Source organism: Nyctibius grandis, chromosome 1, assembly GCF_013368605.1.
Source record: "Nyctibius grandis isolate bNycGra1 chromosome 1, bNycGra1.pri, whole genome shotgun sequence".
Lineage (NCBI taxonomy): Eukaryota > Metazoa > Chordata > Aves > Nyctibiiformes > Nyctibiidae > Nyctibius > Nyctibius grandis.
Genome location: NC_090658.1, coordinates 12406774 through 12430329, shown reverse-complemented (window position 1 = coordinate 12430329; position 23556 = coordinate 12406774). Strand labels below are relative to the sequence as shown.

The following is a 23556-nucleotide window of genomic DNA, read 5'->3' as shown; positions in this document are numbered from 1 at the left end:
CCATAAACTACAAAACTTTGATACAAATTGTATTTATATATTTTATACTTCAATATACATGCCCTATGCTGTTGATTTCTTAAAAAATAAAAACTAAACACACTGTACAGACAATCCTAACTCATTGCTTGTAGCTGTAGGCAACGTTTTTTGGATGGAATTTCTCCCCCAGTAGAATTAATGGCAATATTAATACATGAAGGCTAAACTGCAGAAAAAAAGACAGCTCAAGTTTGGGATATGCACCTCCCTCGGGACCAGGTCTGCGAGTTCAAGGCAAGACACCACGTGCTTTGACCCGCTGCCTCCCTCACAAGTCAGTTCTGCTGTCGGCGGCGTGAGGAACCAATACATGCATTTGTGTAACACTGGTATAAAAGGCAATAAAGCAAGATACATACTGTAACACAGCAGCTCTAATGGCTTCACCGACTTGATACACTCAATGCACAGAAACGCTCATTAGAGGTGGCAAGGGGATGTTGCGGAGCTGGGTACATTTGGTGAGAGCACCCCTCATGTGGGTCTGATCATTATACTTCCCTGAAATTACCTCCTGCAGAGGACTGATTTGCACTGTAATCCAGAGACCGCATCAACTCAAACACTGGGGGCAGAGCCCTCCCCCTCACACCCCAAACACAGTTCACCAGGACTATATGTAAAACAGACACCCTCCCTCCCACCCCCAGCGGTCTCCATGGCACCAGTTTGTCTTCAAAGCAGAGCACTGACAAACTTACTCTTCCCAGGTGATGGCAGCAATCTGTGAAGCCAGTCACACTAAACTACTTCTACAGTTGATTGTAAACTTTGGTTTATTTTTATTTATTTTTTTTTTTTATTATTGAGTTCTCATGGTACAGCAAAGCATGTCTAGGATGAAAGGGTAGAGTTGAAGAGGAGATGGACTGTCAGTCTGTCTTTAGTCTGGCATGGTGAGACACCTGCTCGGTCAGGCCTGCTTTGATAGAGTTTTTTACAGACTGCCTCATATGATCCTCCATCAAATTATCACTCATGGGCTTCAACACCTGTGGAATGAGAAACGTGCAAAAGAAACAAAAAAATGAGGTAACCAAGGAAAAGAAAATATAAAAACATACAAAGAGATGAGACTTGAAGTCATGAAAAAACTCTGAATGCTGAAGTCTGACACAAACTGGCATGAACTGAAAAGAGAAATGAGTTTTGCTGCTACTGTAATGAGGTTAAATCAGTCACATGCTATGAACACAAGTAATATCCCTCCCTATACAGCAGTATTTCACTGAATTCAAACCACTTTACAGTTCCTAGAAGATGGATGTGCAATTCCATACCCTATATGCAGCATCAGTCTGGTATGGTTACAGCATTTATGCAGACCGGCCCAGGCGGTCCAGCTTATTGTCCTATTTGTGTAAGTGTGAACACTTCAGATACAGAAAGAAAGTTTAAAATACTGGCTAGTTTTTCTTCTTGTTATTGTTGGATGAGAGTCGCTGTCGCGGCACTGATGTAAGAGCACGGCGAATCGTTCGGCGTCTAAGGACTTCAAAGACTTTGGAAAACACCTAAAACACGAATTCAGCTGTTAGGAAAAGTGGCTATTAGAAGGCAGCAGAAAAAGTCAATTAAGTTCAGAAAAAGAAACTGATTGCCAGTAACTTCTCACCTTCCTGGGATTCCTCTGAAGCAAGGAGGGAAAAGAAATGCAGAGATTCAGAAAAATCAATAGCAAGAACATGGTATATAATCAGAGTGACTCAGACAGGACCTGCAGGTGCTCTGCATATTATTGGTCATGTGCAACTGCAGCAACACCACCAGCAAGCTCTTTTGGAGACCACCTTCCTCTAGCCCACCAAAGGCAAGCTCCTGCTAGCATAAGCCAAGTTCTCCCCTTACAGGGAAGGTCAGCAGTCAAATCCAGCCTTATGTGCTCTAGGTATCCTACAGCAGCAGCAGCAGTGAGTACTACATGTAGAACTGACACCTTCCACTCTTGCAGTGCTCCTCAGCCCCAAGCTCTAAAGCAAGAAGCTACAGTGGTACAGCAGAGCCTCAGTTTTAATCACTAGTTAGGGTTGTAACTCAAAACTCAGTAGCCTGATGCTCATTTCCCTCCTATTATTAGAAATCTACTTTTTCTGCTCCCGTGTAACTCATAACCTTACCTGGGTTACTCAGACAGGTCTAGTGTACCACTGCCTATGATGAGCCTTGAACAGTAATTTTTCAGATGCAGAAGAGAGCCGCTGTACAGAAGGCTCCAGTGAGTTATTTGCTCGTGCCTTGAAGGACCCATTTTAATGTCATTCCAGGTAAGGTCAGTTTATTTCACTTTATTTCAAGTAACAACAGCACCAAAGTGTTTCCCTTCTGCTGGCACTGGACATAGCTACTCAGGATGCTCCAAACACTACTTTAAGAGTTGGTGAAGAAATCTCTACATTGGCTTTACTGACACAGCTGTGTCAACTGCATTCAGGCAGCAAAACCTCTGTACAGAAGGCTTTTTTCTCCTCCAGCTTTGGTACTCGCACACTCATGTCATCTTTTCTTTTAGGAATTTGTCTGGCAAGTATTTCTTGCAACAGCAGTTGCACCAACTGAAGTTGTCACAGACAACGCAAGGCTTCCTGAAGGAAGAAACCTGCTGTACATTCTCTTGTAGCAGTTGCTGCAAGTCATCAGCCAGTTCTCTGAGGCCTAATTAGCCCTCCAGTGTCACACCATCAGGTGAGGTGAGGGAGGGCAGCAGTGTTTCACCTTCCCTGTTTCTTTCACCACCTGAGATATTTTATCCACCACATCCATAGGGGAAGTTTATAACTTTAAATGTACCTTTAAAAGCAGAATTCCTTGTTCTGAAAAAGTAACAAGATTTTTAAAGAGACCCTCCACTCTTTACCATCCAAGCACCTAGTAACACCTTTAAGTAACACTTTTTTGATAATATCCTAAGCTTGTTTAACATTCTTTGTGCGTGGCATCTCTTACTGAAGAGAGCAGTCACACTTCTGAGCTGATTTTCCCTTTGGCAGCACTAGCATTCTCCATTAGGTCTAGACCAGCTTTTCACTCACAGCACCGAACAGAAACTGTTTGACATGTCTGCTCAAGAAAGGAAGATTTTGCGTTAAAAACAGATACCAACCTGTTCCCATATAGCTTCAGCGATCTGATCAATGGCTGTCCCAACTTCTCTGAATTCCCCAGAGTACTTAACGTATGCCCAAGTACAAAGCGATATAAGAGCCATCCCCAGCACGAGATTACACAGGGTAGCTATGGAGTTCATACCAAGGAACCCAGTCAGTCCTGAGGTTATATACATGGCAAACATGACTGCAAATAGAGTGGCAGGGGTACGAGCAGCATAAAAGATGTTTTTGCCATCGTTGTGCTTCACAAAGTTTGCATAGATCTCGTCGATTTCCACTTCAAGCTGTTCCTGGTAGCGCCGACAGAACTCCTCCCCTCCCATCTTCTTCACCAAGCGGAATTGCCTGACAGCTGACTCTCTGAAATCCTGGTGCTTCCGCTCAAGGTCCGATGGGGCAATGTAAGGCTTATCTCCCCCACAAACCTGTTAGAGCAATCAGAGATGAGGTCATCACTCCTTAGTATCTTCTACTGTACAGAAAAGCAAATCTGCTCCTCGCTGCCCCCCTCTCAAGCCACCATCAGACTACCTCCTGCAGCTTTCTTGGCTCTGTAAGCTCTAGAGCCCTGTCTCAAGTGAAGCAGCTAAAGGTACTTTGCATCATGGCACAGCAAGAGCCCTATCTGTCTAATCACATACAGAGCTACAGCACATGACTGAAATACTTTCAACTGTTCCCTTTGGGCAAGCCCAGAAGGGCAGGACATCAGCCACAGGTACATTCCTGGTACGAAAAGGCAAAATAAAGGAACACCAGGAGGCAGACAAAGCTTGGCTTGAGAAAGGTTAATGAGAACTTTGAAGGCCACAAGCACTCCCCTCAGCTTTTCACTCCTGGTCACCCATCTCAGTGAGAGGGTCAGTTCTGTCTTGGACAAACAGGGTAGATTTTGCCCACTCAAGTTTGTTCCTGTTTATTGCTGCCACTAGCAGGCTCCATGGAACTTACCAGGTGATATGAATTAACAAGAACCAGCTGCTGACATCTTTAGCCTGTTCTTCCCTAGACTGTCCCCTAGGCTTGATTCTCATCAACTTGTAAGAGTACATTTCTGCTGAAGGGACAAGACCATGGACTCAAATGGATACTTGTGATGTGGACACCCACCATCTTCCTCTCCCTGAATCAGCATGAGTATAAAAATGGTTAGACTTGAAGGACTTCTACTCTGTAAGACCAATTTCTGGCCTCTTGAGGACTATGATTAGAGATTACCTAGACCATCAGAAACATACATATGGCAGATCAGCTCCAACTCCTCCAGACCCCCACAGTCAGACTATGTCTAAAAACTGAAGATTCTTTCCATATGGTGTCAAACAACAGCCTTCCCTCTCCTGCTTCAAGGTAAGTCTTACCGCAGTGCTTGTCATCTCATGTCTTGAGCGCAGCAACAACTTTAACTTTCTCCTGCTGCTATCCCTTCAGCAGGACACATAGAAGATCACTTTCTCAGAGTGCAGCATCCCCCTTTCTGCCTCACAAGATACATGGCTTCACTGGCCAGCTACTTCAAGGCAAACCTCACTGTCGAGATCCTGACACCCCCACTCTGCCCCTTGCTCAAGTTTAACAAGCACCTTTCTGCTTTTTCTGTATTAAAGTCTGCCACATCTGGCAAAACTTCCCTGGAAAACGGCTACTAGTCTTGTCCTCCAAAATGGTCTTTTCACATTTCCCAGAGTGTTAAACACTAGGAGCTGCTGATGCATCAAGACCATGACACAAATAACTGCCACTGTTTTCTTAGACTGTGAGACTGCACCTGTTATTCCTTACGTTTGAGGTCATTAGGGGGACAGTATTTTGGTTATGCACACTCAGCAAAGGAGGGCTTTGGTTCATGAGGAAAACTCAGAAGCTACAGTAAGAACTATCTTTACATAATCCAGTCTTAAATCCAAAGAGTTCCCACTTCTGGTCCTAAAGTTAGAAATTTCAGAGCTGTGTCACATTAAGAACATCATCTGAGACATCTGGATAAAAAATTATTCAAGGCATTTGTGTGTATCTCTACAGTGACATAAAAATATACAGTACTGGGGAACATTACTATGGAAACAAAGTCTGTTTAAAAGAACATCTGTTCCTGTTTATTCCTTGCCCCAAGTAAGAAACTTTACAACTACTCTATCTCAACAGCCATTGAAGAGTCAAGATAGGAACGCAGACTTGGCATTTATTATAAACAACCCATTTACTATTTCAAGAGATTTTCCAAAATGGAAAGAAAAAAAGGAGTCTCTTTATACCAGCAAAGCATTCTCAAAACAGCCTGCTAACAACTGGAACTGGCGAGTCTGCCACTAACATTAGGTCTTACTATAATGTCAAAATGGAAAGCGATTAAGAACAGAATTAGCCTAGTTAACAGGGAGCTATGTTTGTTGCATGTTACCATACCTACTGGTTGTAGATTTTCACAATAAGCATGGTCCTATTAAGCTTTACAAGATATGTAATTGTTTTCAGAATTTCCTATGATAAAACTCTGCATAACACTATATTGAAGTCCATCCAGACATTCAGTTTGGAATGGTGTAAGTCACTATCTTCCACAGAAGCAGCAAGCAGGAAATTACATATACAGCTTTTCCAGACAACATAATTCTTGTATTTCAAGGGTTTTTTTTTTAAAAACTTTAGAATAATTTTAATCCTTGCATTTTACAGCTAATGAATGACAATTCAGAAGCATGAGACTATTATACTAGAATTCTCCCCTTGCACGACCCTGGCCCACCAAATGTCTCCTCATCTGTTTGCCCACTTCATGTTACAGGATTTTAAGATGTCTGTCAAGAGCAGCAGGAGGAACTAACAGATGGAATCTTACAAACATGCCCATTCCCATATCTTCCCAGTAATTTCTGTCTCAAAGAATCCTGGTTTTGCTGCGTCAGACATCTAATCTCAGAGCAGAGTGCAGACAACACGAGAACTGGCCCTAAGCTACTTTTCTCCAGTAACATGCTGACAACAAACACCAAGTACAACATTAAAACTGGAGGCCTGTATTTGCATGTAGGCAGTTAGAAAAAGTTGTGTCATCATACCTGCTCCATGCCTTTACTGTACAAGTCTTTTGCTCCTGCCACAGCAGCAAGATTGTTCGCCTCAGCTGTTGCCTAGAAAACATTAAGCACCATGTATCATCACAGCATTACCAGCTATTTACATACATGTAGTTACACTGCCCAACACTCCCCCACAAACTTCAAAGCTTCAGATTGCCAGGAAAACACCCCACAAAAATAGGTGAAGGTTAGCAATATACATTAAAACAGATTACGGACTAGGAGAATGTTTTCTTCAGCTTTCTAGTACAGCTGCAAACTCCCATGTGCTTGTACAGGCTTTTCATCGTGAGCAATTTCTTCTGAATGCTCTATTGTTAATAAGCAAATAAGGATCACTAAACTGTTAAATGTTAATCCTGATACATCGCTACCTGTGAGAAAAGCAGCAAGCTGGCATTATTTCTGCATTATATATGTGCAGTTTTGGTTTCAGAATTTGTAAGAATTTAAAACTATTTTCAACCTGTGTCATGTCAGGGACAGTTATTCTAGCTAATGTTGCAAGATGCCATCTTCTGTATCTCCCAGCCACATTTACGGCATGCTAAGGAGAGGAAATGATAGCAGCCTTTGTTTAATTGTGATGAGTTTTCTAAACTCCCCCAAAAGTCTCAAGATTTGGTTCCTTGAAGGACGAGAAAAGACCCAGAACAGTCATGTCTTAATGAAGTGACACAGGAAGCACAAGGGGGGGGAGGGGAAGTCTTGCAAACACAAAATGGTTAAAACTGACCCTAAAGCCCACATTTTGGTGAAAGCTCTTCATCCCAAACAATTCAAGGGTTCAACACACAGCTTTATACAATCAGTTGGTGTTCAAGATCACCTTAAAGCTGATTACATCCTCTTTGGATCAACACAGAAAAACCTCAATGCAGTTATCCAATCTCACAAACCCACAGAGTGGCAAGACAGTGGTGATAGCTGCATTACTAGAAGCTTTCTCCATTTTATCTGCTGCACTTGATGCTAAAAGCCCTCTGAACATAGTCTGAAAGATACTGACAAAATAGCAAGTTACGGGAAACCTGCTTAGAAATTGAAGCAGCTAAAAAAACCCAACCAACCAGATCTACCCCTGCTCCATTTGGTAGATGGAACAGAGGTAAGATACAAACGTGTACCCAGGCAACACAGTTCAGATGGCTTTCAAAGTACACAGCTTCTTCAAGAACTACTGCTCTGTGTTGGGAGCTTCAGATCCACAGCAGTCATGATCTTCACTTGCAAAGAACTTATAAAGCACACATTGTCTATCAGATTTTATTTGGAAGAAAAATAAAATACCTGCAGCATAGATTTCGGATGAGGTAGCTCCTCTCCTTGATAGATTTTAATATAAGCCTAAATGGGAGAAAGAAAAAAAAAAAAAAGGATTTTTCCTAAACATTTACGATTGAGGAGGAGAGAAGAGGGATGATATAAAGATAGAGCTCATAGATTACTTCTTTGTAATAATGCTAAATATTCAATTAATCAAATTTCTTCACACAAGTCTGGCATTCTCACAGTTATCCCTAGTGCTTTAATCCCTTTACCTTCCTGTGCATTTGAGGCTGGGGCCTAGCAGGGTAGCAGAGCACCTTGAGGAGACATGGCCACCATCTCAAGAAGTGATAGGCTTGACAGCAGGTTTCTGCTCCCTCAAATACATAAAGAAAGTCTTTGCTAGGCAGGAAATCTTCACCCAAACCACAAGAGTGAAGATGACTATCTCACACAGCCTTTCTGGCAAGAGGTCTATCCAAACACACCCCAGTGCTGGAAGAACCAGTACTTACATTTCCCCATATGTCTTGCTCCCTTGAAGTGTGGGAGGAAAAAAAAGCAGATCAAAGCACTAATGCAGACAGAGCTGAGCTGCCAAAATACTTCTGGAAGCCAAGCAGGCAGTCTATCCCTCTGTGCCCCACCCCACCAATCCTCAGGTGTCCTTTCTTTTCACCAGGGTTTCAGAAGGCTGGAAGACAGCATATCCTTCATGTCTTCTCCTCCAGCCCACCAGATGGCCCGTAGCACAGCTCTTTGGAACAGATTAGTGGAGGAGGCATAGCAGGCAGCAGTAGCCATTTCAGCGCTTTGGACAAGCTGTGCAAGTTAGACCAACAAGGCCACTCTCAGCCCTCGGAGGCTGGGCAGTTATTCTTCTTCATGCAACTACTGCTCTCCCCCCTGGCTTGCCTACAAGCCTCTGCCCTGAGGATTTTTCTCTGTAAAGGAGGAGAGAACAAGGTTATCAGGGTCCCTATATACCCAATGCTCTGGGTTGTAGGACAACCTACAAAAATGTATATACAGGACTCCGTTCCCTCGACACCCTCCTTGCTTCTGTAGCTATTTCCTCCAAGTAAAAGCCCTCCAGTTTCCAACTCAGCCTTCACGATCTCCACTTTAGATGCACAGCCCCAAGGGAGCAGTCCTCTTTAGTTACATAATCACAGTGTTTCCTCAGCACCCTGCACGACTGCTCCCAGACTGGATACAGGACATGAATCAGGCAGCTTTTCAATGGAAGAGGTTTTACACTCAGTTTTTAGGGTACAGTCCTTTCTAAACTGCTGGTGAATGCGCACTCCCTACACTGTATAGGATCAGGTCTTACTAGAGAAGAAATTGGAACAAAAAGCAGCATGCAACCATGTAAATACACAGACTGAACATATGAGCTCCAGAGTGCTGATTTTATGCTTGTCAGAACAGCCATGTCCTCTGCATCCCATATCATGTCTTTCCTTTATGAAAAGTTACTGCATTTTACAAGTGTTAAGAGTTCTAGTCTCAGATTCCTCCCTTGCATAGCTTCTTTCTTAACATCAGCCCAACTCTGTTCTACCTTTAACATGCATGCTCAAAAGTAGTAATGCAAAATTAATGTCTTTAGGAATGAGTGCCACTTTCTCCTACCAAGCCAACTGTCTAAGTCATTCCAATTCAAAAAAAGGTTACACACATCAGACCGATTCCTGGTGATGTAGGGATTATGTTATCACATTTCTGCTGGTGTCACCACAATACCAAAACAGCTCAAGAGTCTAACAGCTGCAAGTATCATACACAAATATTTCAGAGCATACAGTAGTGCTGCACAAGCAAGTGTTTAGAAAGCATCTTCCTTGGATGTTAAAAATCCAGAGGGGAGTATCTGAAATTTTCACTGCATACCTAGCAGTTTAAGAGCTGGTTTTCTATCTGTACAATCTACATGAGATCAAAAAAAAAAAACATATCCAGACAAAACAGGATTTCAAAGTAGGAAAAAAATCTCTAACACAGCTTGACATATTTCAGCCTATTTACAAAGAAATAAAAAAAAAAAACAACAAAAAAAACAACACACCACAATTTTGCCTAGTAGCTTGCTAATAGCTATACTGTTAGGAAGTTGTGAGACAGTTATGGAAAGTCAGAGTAATGAAATGCAAATAAAAGTGAGCTGATCAGTGAGTGTGTCAGCCTAGATATCATATCTTCTCTGGGAACAACATGCCCTAAAATTAGAATACTTTCTTTTGAAGCCATTAACAGAAATAATTAGTATGAGTTTGGCTTACCTTAAAGTATTCTACAAGATCTCTACAGGTCACCTTGGATCCACTTATCTCTTTTTTCTACCAAGTTTTCGGGGGCAAGCAGTAATGGTACCAAATTCCGCAGTTCTTTCTTAAAATCCTCATCTATGTCTAGAAAAATTCAATCAATTTCAGAAAAAAAGTGGTTAGTTTTCTTTTCAATCTTACATTTCCTAAAGGAACACTGATAACCCATGACCCTTCAAAATCCATAGCACCACAACTCTTGACTGCATTTTTAAGATATTTAAAGTCTTAAATACATAGTATAGCTTTAGTAAGTTCTACCTACTCTTTAATTTTAACTTCAGACTGAGAGAACAAGGTTCCATAGTCCTTGTAATATTTAAAGTGCATTTCCCCAATTACACCAACATCTTACACAATAATCCCACAGGTCTGTGCCCTCAGCACAGAAGTGGTTGGCATCCCACTACCACAAACCCACTTTTTTTAGCCTTTGTCATTCTGATACATTCCCTCTGTTGGGGGACAAGCAGCAATTGGAGGAATCCTGACTGCCTCTCATTCTGCAGTAGAAGCCTACAGCTTTTATTTTAAAGTCATTCTAGTTCTGACCTTTGGTTTAGCAAGTTCTTAGAGAAAAGTCTCTCAGTTTTAAGAAAGTCTTTAATTTTGTGAATTCTCCCCTCTGGAATCCTTATTTATCTTTAGAATCCTTAGTTAATGACCTTTAGGTATGTCTCAAGTTATCAGATTACAATCAACAGCTAGATACAAAGATATCCATTCCCTCTGCCTGCTTAACTCCTCTACCTTTAAACCACTAAAAAGAACTCACAATGCACATTTCTAGATTCCATAGTTTTACCTTTTAGCCCTAGATTTTTCTAATCAAGCATTTCAATAGCCAACCATTTCAGTGTTTAACTTCCATTATAAAAGAAAACAAACTCAGTGATCTGAATCAAGAAACACACAATGGAAAGCTTCCTACCATTCAACCTCCCATCAAAATTTGGATTTGTTGCAACTTTAAGACCAGGGTGGGGCAACAGGAAACAGCCAAGATTACTGAAACAGGAGTGAATATGCTTCCTTACGTTCTGTAGCTCTTCATGCTGGTTTTGCTTTACCTGAAAGGAAAAAAAAGGCAGTAAGAACTGCTAATAGTTTTGCAGTACTGCAATCAAGATTAAATATCAGCTTAAAAGCAGTAAGAGCACAAAAGTGTGTTTAAGCTTTCATTCCTGAACCTAAAAATGTCAAGTTCTAAACCCCAGAACTCCGCACACAAGTGGGAACATCACAAATGTATTTTATTAGCACAAAAAGTTAGCTCATCATGCATCATTATCTTGACAGTAAGTTGTCATTTAAGTTAGAAGACCACACTAGGACTACTGGAGATAACTTACCTGCAATCTCTTCTCTAGGAAGTTTTTTCCTCCTTCCAAGCCATATGCATGTTCATAAGGATAACTCCAATCTCTAATTAAGAACATTAGTGTCTGTAACAGGAAGAACAACAGCAGTGAATGGCTTGCATCATTCCTAAGGTCAAAAAGTCTATCACACATGATTATTTTAAGTAAAAAAATTTCTAAACTTGGCTGCTCTAAATGAAGTAGCCTTGTAGTTTTGTGGTGCAAGTGTTTGCTTGTTTAAAAAACAAAGAAAAACCCAAACAAACAAACAAAACCAAAATCCAACCAAACCCACACACCAAACACACAAATGCAACTCACTCCTTATCTGAAAGGAAGTACCCAAGTGCCTCAAAGAGATAGCTTCCCTGTTCCATGGGTTTGCCTTTTGCTATCCCACAGGGATTACACTGTCCTCTCTCCCATCAGCTGAAGACAGAAAACAAACCTTGACATTACTCTTATAATCAGACGAGGTGCTTTACGAAGAAGGCAGCTTGCCTGGGCCAATCACAAGAACATCAGGGACTCACACTTGCAGTCTGAATATTCTAGAGACACAAGAGTCTTAAAACTCACCACTAACAGCAGTCGACTAGTACCCTTATAGGTTAAGGAGGATATTTCAGGATGGAATAGATCTCAGTCTTTCTCTCCACTAAACAGAAGAAGCCTCAAACCCTTCTCTGGCCTATCAAACAGTCAGGAGATGCTAGGAGTTTTGAGACTTAACGCTGAAGCCAGTAACGCTTCAAGTAAATGAAACGCAACATGGCCCTCCTCAATGCTATTTCTTAGAGGCCACATGACCTTTACTCAGAACCATGTACCACCAGCAAAGACCAACCACATATCAAAGAGTAATGAGTAAGAAAGCAGCGCAAAACTTCTCCTTAACATCTGCACATCACTTGACATTTTCATTCCTTTTACGCCTTGTAACTCATGCATAAAGCTATACTTGCCCAAAATGTGATCCTCTTCAGCTTTTTTCCATTGTGTTTTTGCCAAGAAGTGTGGTGACAGGGAAGGAATATCAGTCTTGTAAAGAACAGGCTAGCTTCAGCCCAACTAATTTATCTTCATAAATTATCCTGAGCTCATTTTCTATACATTCAATTGCTTAAGATCCATTTAACATATAGTTACCTGAAACGGCTTTTGGTAAATTTCTTCCATAGCTAGTCTTCCATATTCTGTAAACAACTGATAGAAAGAACAGTTGTAAGGGTGCCACATATAAAACACATTTTTTCTACTGTAAAATATTCTATTATGTCGCTAGAAAATAAAGCATTCAATCTTAAATCCTATTACGGGTTGAGAGTGGCCAATACACCTCAAGAAAAATTAAAAAACAGTAAAATTCAGGAAGGAGACAAGATTTCCACTGGTTTCACAGTGCCGTTCCATAATTGTCAATGCACCACAGCTCTAAGTGGGTGGCCTGTGGGCTATTCTCAGAGGAAAGCTGGCTGCATCTCTCAGCAAGCCAGTTTACAACACTTGTTTCCTAGGCTAAGGAGGTAAGCCTATCTAACGTTTGCCCCTTGCTTCCCACAAAAGATTTATTCCTAGAAATCTCAGGGAACTTGGCTAGAGCCAGTGTATCAGACATTTAAATACAAGCCAAGTTCAGCAGCTTCCCGGACGTCTACTTCAGCCCACGACGTTAACTGATAATTGTTCCTTCCTTCCAGTATAAAGGCAAGTGTCAGCTGTCTTCCTCTTGCTGCTTTCACCAGCTTTAATACCACCAGCAGCATTCTTCACTGGACTGAGTGGACCAGACAACCCACAAGAACATGAATTATAGACTGTGCTGGCTGTTTCAGCAGAGGCCAATACTGCCAGGTGTTGATCCAGGCTAGCCCCCTTACAGATCTTGAAGGTTGAGATGAAGGAAGCACACCAGTATCCTCTAGTACCAGGCAACTGTTCTGCATTAAAAATAACTCCTGGAACATCTCAGTAAGTTTCATGGCTAAAAGGACAGTTCCCCCTGTGTTGATCACAAGAGCATCTGAGAACTTACAAGACTAATGTAACACAAATTAACTTCCAAGCCCTTGTCACCCTGAGCAAGAGAACCTCTGAAGTGGCCAAGCACCCACATGAGACTGGCTCGTTTGATCCTAACCTGCCTAACCCATTCACTTCCCTGCTACATGGAAAAGGCAGCCAGACACTAACAATATTTCAGAATAACAGAAATTCCTGTTAAAACAGAAATTCAGAATTTCCTACCCTCAACCCACAATTCCTTGCCCCAGCTTTAAATGCATGGGTGTCCCCTACCCACTGCTTACATTTATCACCCTGCTCTTCCCTTCCTTTTCTCAAATCTCACCCTCCAGTATAACAGAAAGGGATCGCTCTATTCAAATTGCACTGAGGCTGCCAAAGGACCCAAGTCGTGAGGAAAGCCTGGCTTTCAAATAACTAGCTAAGGCTTTTTCCGTTTGCAGTGCTTGGTTGGTTTTTTTTGAGGGGGTGAAGGGATGTTGGCCCAGTGATACAACTCTGTTAACTGAGAACAGCATCACAAGACTATGTTTAGTTAGTGCTCTTCTACTTCCAGTATTGGCAGCCAGTCTTTTGCAGCACTGACCAAGACAGAAGTCCTTTCAATCAGAAGACACATAAAACAGTTTTAAGCTGTGACAAGGTCATGGCCTGAGCACAGGCAGGCACTTGTTAATACACAAGCTAGCCTTTAAAGCCATGGGTTTTAAGTTAAGGAGATAAGGTTCTTGCACCATTCACATGAAGCCAGAATTCAGTGGCCTTTGACCACAATGTTCCGTTAGAGGATGAAAAGCCCACAGTGAAGAGAGAACAACTGTTGTCTGCTTTTGTTTCTAAGCAGAAATAAAACTCTGTAGAAGTTTCTCAGTTGAAAAACTAGAAAAGGCTTCTGGGCAGAAGATACTTTATGCCCTGACCCAAGCTCCACATTTCTTTAGAAACTGGTTATGAAATACCATCTATTTTCCTATTTTAGGGAAAAAGGAGAAACACTGGAATTTTCTTCATTTAGTACTTCCATAAGTCATTTTCCTTTCTCATCCTTTCAGGAATTTCAGAACTTACCATATAGAGAACAGACTTCAGAAAGAGAAGATTTAGCCAGATTAGAAGCCTATATTATTTTACCTCCGCGCTGGCACAGGAGAATCATCACAGCATCATGGAGTTGATCTAAATAATGTTGTTATAGACAGTACTAGTTTTAGCATCGGGTCATCTTCAGTGTTTTATATGAAGTAGCAGGCAGCTCCCAAATTACAGTTACATTAGTAGTAACTTCGAGAACAATGTCAAGACTATTAGTTCAGAAGCAGCTTAATATAAATTCAGCATATTTGTACCTGTAAATGTTGAAGGTCATCTTCCTGAATATTCTGGGACAAGTTGTATACCTGCAAGAGACAGTAAAAGAATTACAGTGTAACATGTAACCATTTTCTTACATTCATGTAGTCTCTTTTAGGTATCTTGAGTATTTTCAGCCCCTCCAGAAAAGCCCAACTACCTGAAAGTCAGCAACTAGAAAGATGTCATAGAATGAGTCTCAAACAAAAGTCACTTCCTTATACAAAGCACTAGGGACAAAACCACTGCTGACTACCTTAATCCTTTTTAGAACAGCTTCTTTCCAAGGAGGCAAGCCATAAATGAATCAGAGAAGACTGCTGAATGCTTCAAGTCACCACACAGATGTGAGACAGGAGGACTGAGAAGGGCACATTTGTTTGCCATCCTCAAGTCTAAGTGGTCTAGGATTCAGTGATCCAGCAGCTGCATCTCTGATACAGGAATGACTAGGTAGTTAGTTCATCAGGGTTTTTTTTTGCTTTCAAATCTTCCCAGAGAAATCTGATTTTATCCAGGGAGCTCATGACTGTTTCAATAGCACAAATACTGATCAGCAGTAAACTCAAAGATGCATCAATAACCCACAACTTATCCTAACCACAGGAACAAAACAAAACCAAAAAAAAGCCAAACAAAAAACCACCACCAAAACCAATCCCACAGGGCAGAAGTAGTGTTCTACATGCTCCTGTTATTTTCGTGTCGTAGCACGCCTGAAGAATGTCACTTGTCATCCCTCAAAAACCTGCTCACTTTTGACACATTTAAGGCACAAGCTTAAAAGTAGTTCTGGGCATAGCCCAAGAGAATTGTCAGGAGTTTAACAGTAGCAGCAATTTTAAGTTTAGCTGATCACAGTGTAACTTCACCCCAAACTGTATCTAAAGTCTTAAAAAAAGACTCTGTAACACATCTGTACAGAAGCGGTTGCTATTTTGACATTTTTTTGGGATTCTCCAGTTCAGTCAGCTTGTCCTTGGATAACTTTAACTCCACAGTGAAACTTATGTACCGTACTACATCGAAAATAAGATGTTAAGTATGAAAGTTTAAATGATAGTTGGAGGAAGATATGCAGGTGAACTTGAAAAGCACAGCTAGAGAGATACTCTTTGCATGTTCAGGATAGAGGGTTCCTATAGCTGCCGTTATTTGCCAGCACAGGTATTCTCACCTGGACAGAACTTGTCATGGTGCTCAGAGCAAAAACCGTTGCACAGTCTTTGATAGTGGATTGGCTATCAAAGGCACCTTGGGTATCCATGAGTAGTACAGCAACCTAGAGAGTTTTAAAGAGCAGCAATAGTTAACCAAATTGTTAACATTTTCAAACTCCAGTCCATTGGGATGAATTCTATTTCAAGTAGAGGAAGTCTCTGCCCCTACACCTACCTATTAAACCTCAGTCAGCTCCCTGCCTATACACACCTACAGCTGAGTAAGCAACAACTAGAGGGCCATGTTATCAGCCTTAAGTCGTTGGCCTGACTGCACTAGTTACACTCTCCCACAGAAATAGCCCCCCTCAGCCCAGTGGGAGTACAGTGCAGAGTAACAGACAGCCCTTATTCACTGGAAGAACTTGAGTCTCAGCTGACAATCCAGCACAGATCATTAGAGCTGAGTGAGATGGTTACTTTTAGAGATATACCTATTTTAAAATAATAATTTTCAGGAGAAAACGAGATAATTGATACCGACTGATGAAATGACAAGGAATGAAGTGATCTTAACGATAAAAGTATCTGTCCAATTCCCATCTTTGGGATCTACTACAATTCCCTTCTCTTTCAGTTAGAGATGACTGATAAGCAAGAACAAGTGAGTGATTTGTCCCCAGAGAACAAACAAACAGATCCTCGCAACTTAACTGTTTTTTAGCCAGAGAGCTGTTTCATTAGCTATGAAATTTGACAAAACTTCCAGCATGCCCCTAAGCCACTACCTGTTTAAGATCAGTGTCCCATACTAATTGGCCATCAGATGTTTCCTTTGCAAATGGGAAGGGTATAAAAGTTAAATAACCAAGAGCTTATGGTTCAGGAGAACATGAATAGCTCAAGATATACCACCAGTATTATGGAGTAAATACTTACTAACAACATCAGCATGAAGGTAAACACCTACAACAAACTTTGTCATTAAACTGACTTAAGAGTTAAAAAAGATGCACCAGCTTCAATTAGAATAGAGTTACTGCCTTTTATCCCACTGTTAGACTTAGTCCTTTTTTTATGGACTACCTATTTAGCTACATGGAAGGACCAGCTTTCAGACACTGAAGCTCTTTCCAGTACTTATAGCCATGCATTACGTTTCACTAGAACACAGCTACAAGCTAGAACACATTCTCACCTCTCAAACAACAGTGTTTGTTACAGAGCTGTTCTTATCACAGCATTTGTCTATACCTGGTATTTATAGCCATTACAGTTTTACAACATCCGCAGGATAACCTACCCATCAGCGTGGACAGATTAGACTTCGCCAAAACAAAGTACTCTCAAAATGGGACTATAGTTGGGAGATTGAATCTTACAACCCAGCAGGAAAATTCATACTTGCACTGATATAAGGTTTCCAAATATGTTATGCAGCTACTGAATGCAAAGGAAAGCAACTGATGTTTGAACTGCCTCCATGAAACCCATGGCATTAAAGGTATACACACAGAGGCAAAAATCCTTACATACACCTATTTAAGTCAAGCACTTACCTTTGTTCCATTGGGTTTATCAATTACAAACACTTCACTCCAAATCTGAATGCCAGTGGTTTCCCGTTCACATCCACCTCTCCATGTAAACCCAGTCAATGGCTCAGTGTTTCCACCTATCCAGCAAGGAGAAGTCTACAAAACAAGAGGAGAAACTTATTTAAAACCAAGGAGGATATTTTTTTTTAACATGCTATGTTTTAGCAGACTTCCACATTGTTCTCTTATTTTCCTCAGAGCCGACTGACAACACTAAACAAAATACTAAAACACAATGCTACTCTGCTGTGTTTCAAGGATCACCAACAAAGAAATGTTGTTCAAGTCTACTGTATTTCAGCAGCTGCACAACTCTTCAGCCACTGAAGAGTGTATGTGCACAGCTTTCAAGTCTCAAGCATCACAGCTAATGAGAACAGCTCAGTTTTGTCCATCGATTGCACTGTGCACTCATGCTCTTCTCTCATGATTGACAGAACTCAAACACAGTTGTAAACAGCATATATTTTAACTACAAGAACAGCTATACCTCTGCAAGGAACAAAAACCCTGATGTTGACTTAATCCTTTCCCTTCCCCCTAACAAACAGGTCAACTGCTGAAACTAGCTAAGCATCTAAGCCCCTTCACTAATGGAGGCCAGCACAAGACTTGCAACACCAGCTTGCAGAAACAAAGAGAATAGGCAAGAACCAGAACTACAATCTATACTTGTCACAGTTACAAAATACTTCTCCCTAAGTGATTAGGATTCAAGAGAAAAGGTCAGGTTGAGAGCTTGATACATGTCAGTCAATCCATCCATATTAAAATTCTACTGGCACATTGCCCACTTGGGAAGGGCTATCAGAGAGTCAAGCACAGTTTCCAGTTAATGTTTCTGGCTGACAGTACTGTAACGAGGTCTTCGGTTCTCAAGGACAGGCAACACAGAGCAGTGGCTCATGCAGAAGAACCCAGCCACTATATGAGCACATTTAACCCAGAAATGTAGTTTATGTACTGGGCAAGTAAGGAGCATGAACAGGCACCCTGAGGAAGTTTCACTGTGATAGGTTTATTACACTGAAGCCCTACAAGAGAGAAGTGGTAGTCAGACAATAGTTTAACTGATGAGAGGGCTCACAGAAAAACCTTCATTTCACACACTAGAACACAGATTGCTGGCAGAACAGAGAGAGACGTTTAATGAATTTGCCTCTGACTGCCCAGAGAAGATTACCAGCCAGGAAAGTGTGCTCTTTGAGAAGGTCAAAGGGGAGACTTCTCAATTCACTAGGCTATGGTCTCTACCTTGCTGAGTCTGCACTGGCAGTTTTCAGAAAATAGCTCAAGACACATCTCTGCACATCTCAGAAAACAGCATGAGCACGCAGGGGCTGTACGGAACAGAAATATTTACTACAAATAAGTGAAACTGCTTATTTCTGAACAGGGATGGAAAAAAAACCTGCACACATTCCTCATTCCTAGCAGCATGCAGAGCAAACCATACTAAGAGGGAGAGGCAATCAAGCAGTTTTGCACCAGCATTCTCACAAATGCTAAGTGCACATCATTCAGCTCTGCTATTTGGATCAGACGCGGCAAAAGCAAATGAGATGAGCAGATAAAAATCAGAAAAATCAACACAGATATCCAAGTTAAGAGAACCACAGCTATTTACAGGTAGGTTGTTTGGTGGTTTGTTGTTGTTGTTGTTTTGGGGGCTTTTTGAGGGGTTTGTTTGGGGTTTTTTGTTTAGTTTGGGGTTTTTTTGTGGGTGGTGGGTTTTTTTTGTCATGCTCATACACCTCTACCAGAGAGTCTAAGTAAAACCTGAACAGCTTTCCCTTGGAGTTTTTTTATCCCAGAAGATGCTTATGCATCCACTGACCACTCTAGAAATCAACGCTCCAGGCCTGCTTTGGGCTTCAGTACACTTCAGGATACAGTTTTGCAATGCTAAATTGTATTTCACAGGTACATGTCAATGGACTGTAGCTTTTCACTTTTTCAAAAGAATCTGTTACATTATTCAACAATATCTTCCATTTGTCATTTACACAAGAATACTTTTTCCCAGTTTGGTTCAGAAATTATCCTTATTTGTAGCAGTTCAGACCAAAACTACACAAATCTTTTGACAAGTCCCTCAATGAGCACTACATATGACCATATTTGATTTCATACATGACTCATGTCACAGGAGACTTTGGTATCTTAACAGGCACAACTTGAGCTGAAGCTGCTTCATCTTGTAGATGGTGCACTTAACCCTGTCTCTGACTGAACTCTGCATCAGTTTGAAGCACTCCTAGCTGTTACCTCTGTCTTTCCTTAGTTAACACTCAGTATTTTAACAGTCTCCATCCATCAAGTTAGCTTGAAAGATACTCAAGAGATGGGAGGTGGAAAAAAAGACTTTGTTCCTACATGAAATCAAGCTAGATGTTGCACCACAATTATGTATCAGTCACCTAAAAAAAATAATCTCTCTAAACATACTCCACACTAAGGACCAATGCAGCTTTATTTGCATAGTGCCATTAGTACACTATGGCAGATTAATACAAGCTAAGAAGATCATACCCCTGTAAAAAAAAGCTTTTAAATCTAAATTTACTAGTGCTACTGCACCCAACTCTTAATACGGCTTAAACTGCAACAAAGATCACAGGATCCTTGCAGCAGCTTGCTGAGTACACAACCGCTGCTGTTTTGTGGCAGATTATTCTGTTCCCTTTCAAATGAGTAATCATAACACTAAGTATCAGTGCTTGAAATGAGATTAGGGACCAAGCTCAGCCATGCCAAAATCCTACCTGTGACTTCAACTGGCACAAGTGAGATTTTTATAATGGTAACTTTTCACGTGACCTCCAGTTCTTGGTTTAAGACAAGAAAATGGGATTCTGAGGTATCCTGGCAAGTTCTTCATCACACATGTTAATACCCACAGTGGATGATATCCCAAAATTGCTTGATTAGTATATGAACTGAATGCAGATGCTTTAGTATTTTGTGCAAGATCCAATATCTAGTTCACAGAAAATACAGACTTGTAATTGAGCCTGACTGAAGATGGAGCAATCAGACTGAGAAGTGCTATAAAACTATACCAAGGCCTCCTCTCCTGTACTGAATTTTGCATAAGCATAGAGGATACCATTTAAATTGATACAATTCAGCAGTGCTGACAAGAAGAGGCATTGCACTTATCTTCTCTCATTCCCAACTCCCATCAATCAGTTTGCAGCAGCTCTGATGCTTGTCAGACTCTTTCCCTAAGCCAGTTCACATCACTGAGCTGGCAGGAAAACAATTCATCAAAGTGCAGTGTCTTCTGATGTATCATTGAGTTGGACCAGCTCAGCTAAGGGCTTGCAAGCAATACAGCTTCAGAATGCAAATGCCTGGCCAGAAGCAGCACATGGAGAGCAAGACCTCTCCGCTTTTGGTAAGAGAGAATTGTTACAGTAGATGGCCAAGTTTGCCTTCATCTTCAGTTTAAGTGAAACAAATAGTATTTTGAAGGACACCTATAGAAAACTGGAAAGTGACTGCACAACAAAGGGAACAGAGAGGCATGATATCACACAAGGCTGAAACAGTGTTTCAATACATTTTGCTTTATGAACTTTTGTTTTATTTCACAATCTGAAAGTTGGAGTATTTGCTTAAAGCCCACTCCTTCTATTTTTAGAAGGAACTAGCACTACCTCTACCCAGCCACCATCTAGCTCAGATTGCTATACTTCTTGGGAGTTCAGGTTTTTTGTTTATGGTTTGTTTGGGGTTTGTTTTGTTTTTAATACAAACAGGACACTAGAAAGGGTATATGTACACACAGAAATGGCCACCCACTGAACAGCTATATCAATGAAACATTTATTCCTCCCTAGGTTAAAAGAGTCTTAAGAAGTTGGGAGCATCAGCTTGCTACTCCGTATTCCTCCTACCACATCCTCAGTGTGTTTTTTACAGAGCTCTTGGCAAATCAGTATGAGGAATTCAATAGCAGGCCCTACTGGGAGTGAAAGAAAGTCTTAATCTGCCAACTACCAGCAGCTTCTCTGCAATATTCCCATATTTCCTCTAACTGCAGGGTTCATCTCAATTTCTTCTCAAGCCAGTTAGCACAGAGGTAAAAAAGATGCAGTCATGGTTAGTTTCTGCTACCATGAATTCCAATCCTGAAGAACAGTGACGAAAAAAGGAATCAGTTCTGGTTTTAAGAGCTTCAAAAAGCAACAAAACACTGAATTGTCAACATTCACTATGCAGATTAAAAGAAACACACCACAACCTGTGACAGGCAGATGTGTATGTTCACAGGAGGGCCTACCCCCTCCTCTCCGTATCAGCCAAGAGTTCGAAGTATAGTAGACACAAGACAACACAAGAAAGATACAAACTAAGAGAAGAAATTAAATTTTGGATCAGGTATTCATTAACCAATGACTTAAAAGGATTTTAAGAGTTCCTGGATTATGTTCAGAGACACATTCCAAGCAGCAAACAGGAGACTCTCTCTCTTTTACCATCTCAGATTTAAGCAGATTTAGTCCTCCAATAGCTACCTGATAAGACTCTTTTTGCAACAGTGGGTAAGCTAGTACTACGATATGATTCCAGGATATCAAGTCAAAGCAAGACTTCTCCAAGCCACCACTTGGATGAGCCCTTCCCGAAAGCTAAACTAGAAGGCCACCATGCTCCCTCATTCAAGTTTTTCTCAAGCCCACTTACATCAGGACACCAAAAAGCTCCCTTGATAACTGCAGGAAAAATTATATTGAAAAACTGTCACTTAGATATACTTCTTCACAGAGTAGAAACATAGTAGCTGGCTTCCCACCCCCAAGAAGTAATAAGAATTTCACCTGCTTTATTTGCGCTCAAGTCAACAAATACAAATCTAAATGACTAAAATACCAAACTACTTTTCTCCTGCAGGGAAAATCCAAATTACTCACCCTGTTATACATGTATCTAAGCATGAAGTCCAGCAGAAAAGATTTTCCTTTGCGGAAAGCTCCTGCTACAGACACGACTACTATGTTAAGATCTTTGATGTGTTCCTGAAGCAAGATTTTTTCCAATGCTTCTTCATCTAATTCAAAGTTATGGTCATCTTCATGAGCAAGAACAATCTGTATAGGGCGTGGCTTATCCAAATCCACCTCGTCATCTGAGTCTGGCAGGGCATCTGAGTCAGGTAGGGCATCCTCCTCTTCTTCCTCCTCATAATGCTTACCTGCAAATTGACAGGTTACAATACATTAGTAATGCGGAGCTTAAGGCACTAGACATTTCTTTGAAGTGAAGCCTTGAGCCGAGCTTTCATTCCCAGCAAGAGTGATGTTCTTGGGAACGCACACATGCAGACGACGAGATCAACAGCAGTTCCCTGTCCATTTTCAGCTTTGCGTATAGTCTGCATTTCACATCTTCAACATTCTTTATGTTTTAAGAAATCACAAAAGAAAACTAGTTTTCAGCATCAAAACCCCTTTTAAAGGCTTCTTAAGTATAACTTCCATTAAAAATCAAGGGCCTTTTCTCTCTTATCTAGAAAAAAAGTTACTTTAAAATAGGTTCCAAAGAAGACTAAAATGCCATTTTTAGATCACCACCTTCTTATACTAAGGAGGAAAACGAAACAAACAAAAAAAAAAAAATCAATGTTTTCTATCAGTTTTCCTTGCCAACATGTACAAGCAAGACCACTGATCTAGTGTGTAACCTGAAGATTACATATATCACCAGATGACTAAATTCCTCTCTAATGCCCACACATTACACCTGTTTCAACTCTCAATACAGCACAGACTTCAGAGTGCCTACTCACTGCTTGCAAGAGGATAAACTCCTGAGCACATGCAAGACCTAACACTTCTGGGATAAGCAAAACAAAAAACATTGAAGTAGTTTATGGCTTCATACTCTGTGAGATTATTAAGCAAGATTTAATAAAAGTAAGTACCAACTCTTTCAAAAGGAGCTAAGAGAATATTTTACACACAATTTAAGGATCAATACTCTTTCAGGATCAACCAGTAGTTCGAAGAACTATAACTCGTCTGAGATTTAAGTTACTAAAGAATGATAAATTAAGGTAACATGGCCCTTCAGACATACAGCACAATAGTACCAATATCCTATTTTCCTGACTTCCAGAATTCAGGAGTTATTGGGTTAGAGGCCTAAAAGAAAAATGAAACAAACTGACCTGTCCAACGTGAACTCTCTTCTCTTGTTCAAGTACCACAACATTGAAGTTTGTTCCAC

The 23556-nt window shown here is 40.9% G+C and overlaps 1 protein-coding gene across 1 annotated transcript in view; it reads right to left on the bottom strand.

Moving 5' to 3' along the window:
* Positions 1 to 800: 800 nt before the first annotated feature.
* Positions 801 to 23556, bottom strand: part of ATL2 (atlastin GTPase 2) — a 39791-nt gene continuing 17035 nt past the window's right edge. Inside the window, 13 exon segments of the mRNA XM_068406171.1 lie at positions 801 to 1034; positions 3143 to 3574; positions 6209 to 6280; positions 7520 to 7576; positions 9784 to 9837; positions 9839 to 9912; positions 10760 to 10898; positions 11181 to 11273; positions 12339 to 12395; positions 14561 to 14611; positions 15742 to 15846; positions 17284 to 17418; positions 22242 to 22522. Coding sequence (XP_068262272.1) covers positions 915 to 1034; positions 3143 to 3574; positions 6209 to 6280; positions 7520 to 7576; positions 9784 to 9837; positions 9839 to 9912; positions 10760 to 10898; positions 11181 to 11273; positions 12339 to 12395; positions 14561 to 14611; positions 15742 to 15846; positions 17284 to 17418; positions 22242 to 22522 — 1670 coding nt within the window. The 3' untranslated portion in view covers positions 801 to 914.